Source organism: Sarcophilus harrisii, chromosome X (assembly GCF_902635505.1).
Source record: "Sarcophilus harrisii chromosome X, mSarHar1.11, whole genome shotgun sequence".
Classification (NCBI taxonomy): domain Eukaryota; kingdom Metazoa; phylum Chordata; class Mammalia; order Dasyuromorphia; family Dasyuridae; genus Sarcophilus; species Sarcophilus harrisii.
This window is the reverse complement of record NC_045432.1, coordinates 60571048-60583450: the sequence shown is the minus strand read 5'-3', so window position 1 is coordinate 60583450 and position 12403 is coordinate 60571048. Positions and strand designations below refer to the sequence as shown.

Here is a 12403-nt window from a genome sequence, read left to right as displayed (position 1 = left end):
GTGCCGTGGGCAGGTACCTTGCCTGAGAAGTCCCTACACAGAGGGGCACCCACCGGGAGTACCGAAAGCACCCCGCCACACGATCCGGGTCACTTCGTTCAATTGTATTGGTTTCTGAGTTTTCGAAAAGCCATTACAATTGAAACTTGGGAGTTACCCGCTAAAACTAAAGCTCCTCTCGAATTTAGGAAGGAGAGGCGTTCCCTTCGAAAGCACGCCCGTTTTATTCTACGGACGCTTTGTTTTGATTTTTCTTTTGGGAGGGGAGGGGCAAAAAAAAAACAAGCGTTCTACGTGGTGGTTATTTTCTTAACGTTACGGCGGCGGCGGCGACGGCGGCGACGGCGGCGGCGGCGCGACTACGGGGCTGGGAGCGCTGCGCCAAGAGGTCTACGGCCGATGAGCGAAACACACAGTGACGATACCAAGTCACGAAATTTTATCACACACGAAAGTTAACACTTTAATCTGTGATAGAAAACAATACAGCCAGTTACAACACAGAACTCATTTCAAGAGCAAAAAGGGAAAATCACCAACATTTAAAGCCTATATAATCTGAGTGAATAACTGTCAATATAGTACAAATACAAAATCAAGAATACTTTAAAGTTTTATCCAGGGGTTGAAATTTACTTTTTCCTAAAACCAAAGCGATAACACTTTCCTATCTCTGTAGCATCTACACCTTCTAGGACTCTGTTTCTTACTGTCTGGAGTATGGAATTGTGATGGTGTGTTGAGAAGAAGAAATATACCTTGAGATCATAGAGAGATGGAAACTTTATGAAATGTATAAAGACATCATCAAAGAAGTGTATGGTCCGAAGAGGATGCAGACTGGTCATGTGATGAGAGTGGAATAACGGATGGAAGGTTCGAGCGCTGCATTTGTACCAATGAAATGTCAGAAGCACTACAGGGAGGCTTCCGATGGGTTGGATAGATCCAGGATGAAGGAAGGATTTATGAAAGGACTAGAATGCCACAGGAAGAGAAGGCATGGATGGGTTACAGTTCGTACCGGTGGAAGGAAATGCTTATATTCATGAAATGGATCAAGAGAAGAATTAAAAAATGTACACATCCTAACTACAAAAGTTAAAATTTCTGTTGGTTAAAGAAACCCGAAACTTTATGAAATGTTGTATTAGCCATGTTGAAAAGATAATACAAGCCAAGTCTCTCAGTTAGCAAAATCAGATGATTTGCTGTCTTCTTTTTTCATTCATAGCTGATGAGATAATGAAAGGAGATCGGTTTGAAATATCTGTAGTGTGAAAACAGACAAAGTAAGTTTGAAAACCGAGAATTCAAACTCTTGTTCTTTTTCCCGCGAGATTTTTTGTTAATAAAACTACTTTAAAAGCCACCTATCGTGCAGTTAAAATGGACAATGACTCAAAAGAAAAACAGTCAATGAATCAAAATGATATTACACAAAAATCAATTCTACTATATATGTATATGTACATCAGGGGTTCTTCACCTGGGCTCCGTGAACTTAAAAAAAAACATTTTGATGACTGAATTTCAACACAATTGGTTTCTTTTGTAATCTTTCAATTTCTTTCATGCATTTAAAAGCATGCTTCTGAGACTGGGTCCAGAAGTTTCAACAAATGGATAAAGGGATCCATGATACACAAAAGGTTAAGAACCCCTGATATGTACGTATTTGTGCATATACATATTACATATATATATAATAATCCTCAAACAAAAATGTCTACAAATCATGAAGTCTCCATGATCCTAGGTGCCACATACGGAGCGGTAGTGGTAAGAATAATAGTAATAATAATAGTAACGGTGTGAAGTCATAATAGCAGATTTACCGGTTGTTAGAAACAGTCCCGAGGAGAGAGAAGTGTGGTTTGTATTGCTACAGAAATAGTGATAATGGTGTTCTTTATCAGAGGCCATAAAGACCTTTACTAGAGTTCTTAAGTTAGCGGGTATCTATCCCACAATGTACTCTTGGAGCTTTCTGAGATTGAATTGAATTGACTCTATAGGTTGAAATCCATTCTCAAGTGTGGTTTCTAACCCCTGAATAAACAATATTATTGTAGCCCATATCACACTTTATGTATGTAAAGTGTAAACCATAGCACGCAGGTGTCGTACATTTTTACACACTAAAGCATTTCTAAGCAGGCTCCCGATTTGAGCATGTCACTTATTTAATAAACTAGACAAACCCAGCAGTTAATGATAACAGGACTTCTCTTTCAAATACAGCATCAGTGTCAAATGTAAAATGTTTCTTAATACCAGTGCCATCTTTTTTTTTATTTTAAAAAAATCACTTGAAATGCTTGGGTTTCTTAATAAAGAATCCCTAATGAATGCTAAGCCTGTGCATCATAATAGCTTTCATTTAGTTCCTTGGAGCAGCAAATAGGATTGGAATTTAGGTAAGAAAGATGTAGGTAAGAAAGTCACTGGTGATAAATGAAACCCAAGAAGCAAAACATGGACATGTCAGTTATTAGAAACATACTGAATACAGTTACTGTAAACACAGTCAGCTGGTTTAAACTTAGGTGTGAATAGTTTAGTGTAAACTAAAAAGATGAAATTTGTGAGGAAAATCTGCTATAAAATTAGGTTAACTTGGTGGGCATTTCCAAATCAATCATAATCCCTTACTGATGGATTCTTCCTGCTCACATACTAGGCATTTCCCTTAGGTACTGCATATATATTGGCATCAACACAAATTGCATAGTATTTAATAACCATTCATTTTCATTCTCACTCTTAAAAGTCTACTTGGGCCTTCAATGAGAAAAGCTATCAAAGTTTCTGGGAAATGATGAAATATAGTCAATGTCTTCATGATTGACATTGCTTGCTATTAGTGAGTTAGTTAAGAAAATCATTATATCAGTCATCAAATGTAGCTTATAACATCAACTTTTGCTTTGGATGCTAGTATGTATATGAAAATTCTTTTTAAAAATACTTTTTTTATCCCAATATCAGTAGAAAGACAGAGGACTTGTATCTTACACTAGAAATATTGGCTGGATTAATGAAGTAATTATTACAGGAGGTTCAGACTCAGAAACTGGTAGCATGCAACTTTTAATTTTCTTAGAGAATCTAAATTACATAGAATATTTTAGATAAAAAATGTCTTATAAGAATTTGAAAAGTAGGGAAAAACCTTGGAGTTCCTATGAGAATTGCTTAAAAGTTTAATCTTCATGAGAAAATAGAAGGGAAATGTAAATTAGATAATGCACACGATTTTTATTATGTGGTATTTGGCACTTAAATTTTCACTGTCATCCTTTGTGACAGCTGACAAAATAATTCTATCTTAATTTAATTTTTTCCATAAGGTTTCAGCGTTTACTAGATATAGGAGTAAATTTCCATTTCCTCTCCCTAAGTTCCTACTTAGGGAATGCTAATCGTCACCAAAAGTTGCTGTCCAAAGAACATGTCCATTTTTGTCTCTATGATCCAAACAGATCTCTTTTTTTCTCAAGTTAATAAGTACATATGAATACCTGCAAGGGAGTTTTTTCTAGAAGAGAGGGATCTTGTCTTCTGTCTTCATCAATATTTATTATTTAATGATCCTTCTGTTTTTTTGCTCAGAGAATAATACATCATAGGATTTTAATACTTAGGAAATAAGATGAAGAAATTTCACTTTGTATGCCATTTACGGATGGGGTGTTATTTTGGTAGTCTTTATGACTTAAGGATTCAAAGTTTTTAATTTTAAAACCCCTTTAGTAGGCATTTAAAAAGAAAAATCTGGATGCAGCAATACAAAGACTAATCGTATTGATTTTTTTAAATGTGGATCTTTCATATGGCTACTTCCTTATTCTTTTCCATCATAATATATTCAGTAGGTACGTTCTGAAACATTCAGATATAAAAACATCTTACGCAGAAGGCTCTCACTTACACGGGCAATTTAATTCACTAGCATTCTGGCCAAATGGCTTAATAACTATCTCATGGACAGTGCAACCAGATCAATATATGGGCAAATTCTTAAATTCCATGCTGCCTTTGCCTACAAGCAAGGACTAGCCATCCTAAGCATATGGTACAAACTCTGTGGAAGAGACGACTGAAAAATTGGAGGAGATAGTAACGGTATAGTACAGAAACAGCCAACTGTGTGACTGTCACCAGGTAACGTCTCCAGTTACTTGAAATGATCTTATGTTCTGCCATTTTGTAACAATGGGCACAGTTGAGTGAGTTACTTTAGCCCCATTGCAAAAGTTCCTCCTTCTGGCCACTCTTCCACAAGGCTCTTTATAATAGCCCAGATATAAAAGGGCTCCAGCTTTGCCCCATCTAACTTTAGAAGGGATCTCTGGTTCTTGGTGGGGACTTCACAGGGGGCATTTTATGCGGCCTTTCTCACAACTTGCTCCCTTGCAGACAGGGAAAGTAGAGGATTGCTCATCTAGATGTGGAAATCATTTTCTAGAAAATGCTAAAGCTCAATGAATTTAAGGCATCTCTGTCACATTAATATATTGAAATTATAGTTTTCAAAATACAAGGATATAAAATACAGCCTTTAGTTAAAAAACTATCATCAAATTTCCTTTTTCTCACTAAACCTCTTCCTCTGACATTGGCACTCAAGTCAGAGAAGGTGGCCGGCTTTGCGATCACTTGATCACTTACTGAAAAACAAGGCACTTGCACTCCACCCTCCAGCCAATTAGAATCATTTGGCTGCTTTTTCATTTCACTTCTAAGATTGATTTAGAAAAGTGTCATTAGCTCATCATGCAACTGATAAAGGTAATAAAAGTATTCCAAACTAGCTATTTTTACTTCATATACTGTTTTAATTGTTTTCCTGCCAAAACCAAAATTGGCTTTCGAGGATAATGGCCCAAGAGGCAAATATTCCAAATTCTGCTGCTATGCAAACACCAATGAAGGAATTTAAAGAAATAAATATCAAAAGATAATTAAGTTAATGAATTCTAAGATACTAAGCCTATGGAGAGTTCACATTGATCTTAGCTATTTATTTTATTTCCTAAATGTTTTATTCTCACTAAACCTTTTGAGAAATATTTACCACAACAAAAAATATGTGAAATGTCTGAAATGAGGGTTACAGTTGATTGATTTGGTTACTCTATTTTTGTCAGTTTTTGTTGCTGTATTGTTAGCATTCTCAATAAATAGGTTTGTTTTTCTTTATCTTTGTTCTATTAACATCTGAATGAAATAAAATATCGTCCTTTATTCTTTTTAAATATTTCAGCAAATATGAATATAGTATTTCTTGGCCAAGTGGATTTTTTGATCTTTCAAATACAAACTAGAAAGGAAAAATCTCATGTCTTTTTAAATTATCTGGGCCTGAATGTGATATGAACAAATAATTACAAACAAAAAACTATTATTCAGGGCAATTCCATAACCTGGAGAAGATGGGGTTGTTAGGAAGTCTGAGATGGGAGAATTTATTTCCTCACATACAATTCATGGCAGAGGGTTTATGTTGCTTACCTCCAAACCTCTCCTTAGAGATCTGGAGGGGAAGAATATGGCTCATTCAATTGGTTCAGCACTAATCACTTTTCCTTAATATCTACCTCCCTGTTAATGCACAATACTACATGCAGTACAATATCAAAGTGGTTATTGCCGCCTTACATCTTCATCTACTTTTCTAACTAGATTTTCTTCCTTGTAATATAGTACAAGGGGAACATTAATTTTCAAAAAGTGTAATACTATAAATGTATTCATATTTATATATATACCATACCCTCCATGGGTCTGATATGAAGGAATGGTTGAAAGGTAAGAGCAGAGCTGGCTCATCATTCTTTGTAATCTGTTTAATACTAACTAAATATTGATGTAACAAATACATTCAGATTTTGGTTTTTTTTTTAAGAACATTTTAACAGTTCTGATTTTGGTGAAATTTTTGTTGGAAAAGTTTCTTTAAATCTTCCTTAAATGCACTTCAGTATAGATTTTTTAAACTAATATTTGTAATTACTGATTGAATTGGTTTCAGAGAGCCATGTATTAATGTTGGGAGTATTTTCCGTCAGTAATTCCTCTTTGAAATTATTTCCAATCTTTCAACTAGGCAGTGATGTAAGCTTTAATGATAGATAAAAAAGTGTCTATGATATATTTCTTTTGTTTTAGTTCTGACCAAGAAACAATTAATTCAACAAATCCAATGTGTTCTAATTATCCTCTGGCAATCTTTGACATTTGGCTCCCTATTTATTCAATTCAAACTTTGTGATTTTATTTCCTTCTTTGACGACTTCCTAATAGAAGCAATTGTTTCGAGAATTTTTACTAATTTTTAAGCTTTGAAGCAACAATACTTAAGAAAAGATGACTCAATCTTAAGCTCTAAACTTCCTATATGTATTATTTTTACCTTAGCTACCACCTTCAAGTACCATTTTTTCTTTTTCCCACTTACCATTTGGCTAAAATAGTTTAAATTACACATCGCTTTAGTTCCGCCCTTACTTTCATTTTCTCTTGAATCTCTTTCATACCACACCCTTTCACATGCATGGGGTAGTTCCTCCTAAAGGCAGGCACATCGTTTTTGAAATTTCATGAATCAAAAAGGCAAAATGTAGCTAATAGAATGCTAATCATGTGCATACCACATGGTTAACATTTGTAGTCTACTAGATCGTTGGTTGGCAACTTTGAAGTATAGAGGGTTGAAATCCCTCTTCACTTCTTTGGGCCTCCTTGTCTCAGGAAAAGTTGTCATAATTAGGAGCTCTTTGTTAGAGTTGGTAAGAAGTAAAAAGGATAATCTCTTTCAACCTTTCCTCCGGCTAAATCCTTGGTTCAGTAATTATACTCTGAGCCATAGATGAGTGATGAGGAAAAGCTCTCCATCCTTCCCATCTTCCTCAAAGGTGAACCGGCAATCTTAACTGGGCAAAATCCTGCCACAAGCCATAGATTATCAACCCTGGCATCATATGTCATAAGGCACAATACAGGGGTTACGTTGACTTTTCTCAACAAGTTAGTTCATTTTTGTTTTCTTAAGATTACTGCTATTAAAGTTCAGACCTTAAATGATAAGTATGAGCTTAATATTTGTTCCTATGCCATGTTATTTTTGACTGGTTAACTTGGAGAAATTTGTATATGAAGTATGACTAGAAAGCAAGAAGACTGAAACTCAGTCTCATGATTTGTAGTCACACCATGTATCTTATGGCATTTTGGAAATGTAGGGTATTTTGTATAGGTAGATACAATCAACTTTTAGTAATCTACATCAGTAAAGTAGAATATTAGACTAGGTATCCCACCGAGCTGGCTTGGAGCTGTGATCTTATCTGTGCAGCAAGTTTTCTAACAAGAGGACTGGGGGCTGGTCTTATAACTCAACAGACCCCAAAGGAACCTGGAACCTGATCATCAGGATTCTTTTGGTCTATTGGTTGGGCACCTGTTCTCTTCCCTCTAAAAGCTTCCTTGCCACAGCTCACAATCAATCAGTCAGTCAGTCAGTCAGTCCAATCAATCATTCATTTAAAAGGAGTAAAGGTGCAGAAATTGCTCCTGGCAATGTATATACTCTATAGTAAGGATAAAAGTGTATACTGATAGGTGGAAGTTTGCTATATGTTTATGTAAATGACATTTACCTAAGTGTATGGCATATTTTTTTTGGAGGGGCGGTACTGTTGAAGTGAACATCAATCGAGTAAAATAAGTCAATAAATGTATACTTCTGCACTGCATCTATTTCCATGCAGAACCTTTTTTTTTTGGTGAAAAAGAACAAATAAAATTGATTCCCAAAAGAAAAAAATACTGTTTGGTTATGCAATGGTTTAGGCATCTTGTGAACCTAGTCTCTTAGCCAACTTACTGGCATGCTATTTACATATCTCAGTGTGTTTGTCATAATGGATTTTCTATGGCACTTAGTAGTCAATTTTAAAAAATGTGTGTCTCAGAAATGTGTGGGTTCTGTTGTGCGTGTAGAGGTTCAGAGGCCACAATTGGAGGTGTCAGAGTAGCACTGTACTCACAAATGTCCATGAAAAACTCATGATTCCTTTCCTTCCACTCTCTGAAGCTTTCTGCTGTAAAGTCAGGATCATCCAGAAGGCTGTCGATAAGTATCAGGTCTCTTTCTTTTGCCTGTCCAACATCAAAAAGACATAAAATGTTAGGACTAGGAGATGTGCTATATTACAGGTTGGTTTTTATTTACTTTGTGTTGAGGAAAGACATAGTATACCTCCACCAAAAAGATCGAAAGCTAGGTTGGGACAAAATGTTATCTTTCTCCTATTCTTCCACATCTCAAACCCTTTCATTGGCTATACTGGATATAAAACAAGTCAGTTCTATCTTCTCATCATATGACAGCGCCAGTAAGAAGATCAGTTAATGACAAATATGATAACTGGCTGTTTCCTCCCTAAGCTTTAGGAGGCCTATTTCACAAACTCCTATTTGTAAATGCATTGTATCATCTTTAACTTAATACTAAATCTCTCGTTTTGTTATACTTACCTTGATTTCCACACTTTGTGATGTATAAATTGTAAGATTTCAGAGACTATAATTCTATAGTTTCAAGCAGTGAGTAGAAAGAACATATGACTTACTTTTAAAGTACTCCTGAGCGCTCGGATGTGATGAAGTTTTTGATTGATAAATGGATCATTGCATCGTTTTATAAAAGACCTTCTGAATTCTTGCTTAGTAGAAGGCCGATGTTCTCCAAAGGCTGACAAACTGACTTTTTCCAAAGACCTGTACAGTTCTTGTAACCCATCAGAACTATCGCTTTTTTCCTTTGCATTTTCTGAAATACAGTTCACAAGTTCTTTTTACCTCCATGCAGAAAAATTTTGGTTTGGAAAATTAAGGACCCCGATAGATAAGAATTTCAGCCACACATATATTGTTGAAATTGAAACACAAGGCCAGTCTGAGGGATTAGTGATGACACAAAGAAAGAATATAGTCATCCTCCCAGTGACAAGGACTGGCAAAAAACACATCGACGATATAAAAATCAAAGACAATATTTAATTCAGAATACTTGCATCTCAGAAGTGTTTTTTAAAGACTGAAGTGTATAATGCTGGGGGTCTGGTGTTAGGATAAGAAAATTTTCCATTCTCAGTCAATAAATTGAAGAAATACGAAGTCGTAGCGAAAAAAAGTTTGCATCGATGGCTACTTTAAGAATTGATCCATCTAGTTTCTACTATGCATCAAAAAGGGTGATATTTAGTTCACCGATGATATTCTCAGCTAACAGACTAAAAGGTTTTATAAGCACAGAGAGCAAATGATTGAAAAAATGTTGTTTTTAAAGGTGGATTTAGTTCCATTGTTGGGCAGTACTGTAAGCTTTGAAGTCCAGACTATTTCTGTGGTTACAGAAATGATGTCAGCCTCCAAGGTTGTTGATCAAGAACTTCCAGAAGCATCAAATTTTCCTAGGAATACAAGCAAACCACAACATGACTAAGTATGGTCTTTCTACTTGCACACCTCAGGAAAGGAGTAGACCAGATTCTGGATAGCAGTAATGCTCTTTCAGTAATTAATGGGCTTGCCTTTAAAAAACACATAGGCCATAGTTCTAGGGAGCCGGCTTCTAGACAGAACTGGAAGCCCAAATTGCTACTATTTTTTTTTGCATCCCTTAACAATAACTTATATCTTTTAAAAATGGAAACAAGAGTAAGCCAGAAAAATGCTTAACCTCTCTGAGCCTTAGTTTCTTCTTCTGTAAGATTGGGGCAAGTGGACTAGATGATCTTAAAGGTCCTTTCTAGTTCTGACATTTCATGATCTACTTTATGTTTAATATATATGCCTTAATTATTAATCTTATTACTTATTATGCTTGAGTATTCATTATAGAATCCATACCTTTTGAGATATTAATCAGTTATTATTGTCTTCACGCTATTAGAGTGCCAGTGTTTTGGTGAAGAGAGAAAATATGTTTTCCTCTCACCAATAAAATCCGGCTTATAATCATAGTCATCCTTTAAACTAAAGGATCATGGACTCCTCTGGCAGTCTGTGTAATTTCTAGACTCTTACTCAGAATTATGTTTTAAGTCTTATATTGATATAAAGATGTCAATTTTTTTTCTCATCCTAGTCTACAGATTCCAGATTAAGAACCCCATTTTTAGGTTAGCAGATAATAGTGATAAAAGTCCCATCTTATTAGTGGAAAAAATTGAGGTAAACACTTTAAAAAAGAATCCCCAAAGGGAATACAGAATTCTAGACCTCAGTTTATGCATACCTTTTAGGGTTTTTAAATTTTCAAAGGATCATGAACCTGTTTCAGAAAATATCTGTTCAATTTGGTCAGGGTAAAAAACAATCATCTTGGAAATGACCAATTTCCAATTTATAATTATGGTCCTCCATTAAAGAGTTCGTTTGTAGTCATGAAGATCCTTCAGGTTTCTCAAACCTGAAGTTCAGCAGAGTTCAAACTCTGATAGATTTTGCTAATCCATAAAAGGTCAGGTGCAGGCCTGGCACCAGAATGTGTTTCTATTGTATGAAGAACAGCCTAAGTTTAGAGAGACTCCTTCACCAAAATGATGAGCAATGGGTGGGGAATTCTTTTGGATCACAGGGTGTCATGAAACTAATAAGGCACAAAGGTATTTGGGAAATGAAGACCAAAGTTCACTAAAATGAACTTTTGTTTAAATGGTCAAATTCAAAGGAGTTCTCTTTGGCAGCTTTACAGCTGTTCACAGCATAACTAAGGTGTTCACTTGAAGGAACTCAGTGACTTCAAATGAACTTAGCTCTAGTCACTGAGGTTTTAAAGTATTTGGGAAGATAAAATTCAATTTCTATATATATTGTATCTGAGAAAGCAATTTAAATTTTGGGATCACAGTCTATAATATAGCCTTTTGGCTAGGAACTCTCTCTCTCTCTCTCTGTCTGTCTGTGTGTGTGTGTGTGTACCTTATGTCTTATAAATCTATGGAGTTTTAAAACTTAAAAGGATAAAATAGGGAGAAGACTGTCTAGATATACCTTCCAAACTACTATATGCTTTACAGAGTAGCTACAATGTAATAAGAATAGCAGTCAAGATGCAGCAGAAAGAATACTGGGTTTGGAATCCAAAGACCTAGCTCCAAATCTTTGACAATTCCTACCTTGTGAAACTGGGCAAGTCCTTAACTTCTCTGGGGTTCTTTCCTTCTCAATAGAGAGAATTGGATTAGATGGTCTTCGAGATTCCTTCCAGGCCTATATGGTTCCTTGACTTGGAATGGAAACCTGGATCTGCTGCTTGTTACCTTATAAACTTAGGCAAGTAATTTTCCCTCCAGGCATTAGCTCCTTCATATGTAATATGAGGTGGCTGAACTAGATAATATCTCAGGTATCTTCTAGTTCTAAACTGATTATTTCTTCAAACTGACAGGAAACAAAATCCACCAAAGGAGCCAACAGTAAAATTCATGGCTTCGTATGTCTCTACACAACTGCAGTGAATACGAATGAGTAACCAGATGAACTAAAGACATTAAAACAAGAAAACAAATTTGACATCATAGATATTTTTGAGATTTGCTGGAATGGGACACATAATTAGAATATGACTCTGAAAGGTTTCTTTATTGACCATGTGCAGGTCAACAGAAGCAATTAAAGAAGTGATATTGTCATCAAAATATGTTGCAGACCATCCAACAAGAGGAGTAAGTAAAGAGATGAAAAGTTTGGGAAATATCACAAGCCTGGCATGAAGAAGCTATCATAGTAGTGATGGGGGATTTCATTTATAGAGCTTTCTTTCTCAGCTCAAATCAAAGTCACTTCACTTTTTCCTAATTTGAACTTCACTTTTTAAAAGACAGAGGAGCCAAAGAAGGAAACTATCATTTTACAGATTATCCTTGCTAATAAATCAACAAATATGTACTAATAAAGAAGAAATATCACTTTTACCATGACTACTATTATTAATAGTAGTTAACATTGATACAGTGCTTACGATGTGCCGGGCACTGTGTTAAGTGCTTTATAATTCTTATCTCATTTGATCCTCACAACAACCCTGGGAGGGAGGTGCAGATATTATCTCCATTTTACAGCTGAGGAAAGTGAGGCAAACAGGAGTTATGTGACTTGCCCAGGTTCACATGGCTAGTAAGTGTCTATGGGTGGATTTACATTAAGGTCTTCCTGACTCTGAGCTCAATGCTTTATCCGCTGTACCACAGTAATTTCTGGGGTGGAAATGATAGGAGCATTGAGAGGAAGTAATCTCTTTTCATCTTAGAATTTGTGATGGAGAAGAAAAAAGGACAGCTATACATATCCTGATATACAGCCTAGATTTTTATATGAGCTTATTTCA

General features: G+C 35.6%; 1 protein-coding gene across 1 annotated transcript in view; it reads right to left on the bottom strand.

Annotated features, from left to right (window-relative positions):
- Positions 1–334: 334 nt before the first annotated feature.
- Positions 335–12403, bottom strand: part of LOC100929018 (connector enhancer of kinase suppressor of ras 2) — a 274574-nt gene continuing 262505 nt past the window's right edge. Inside the window, exons 17-19 of the mRNA XM_031944609.1 lie at positions 8640–9482; positions 8055–8166; positions 335–1270 (exon numbers count right to left, since the gene is read on the bottom strand). Coding sequence (XP_031800469.1) covers positions 9454–9482 — 29 coding nt within the window. The 3' untranslated portion in view covers positions 335–1270; positions 8055–8166; positions 8640–9453. The remainder of the gene's footprint in view (positions 1271–8054; positions 8167–8639; positions 9483–12403) is intronic.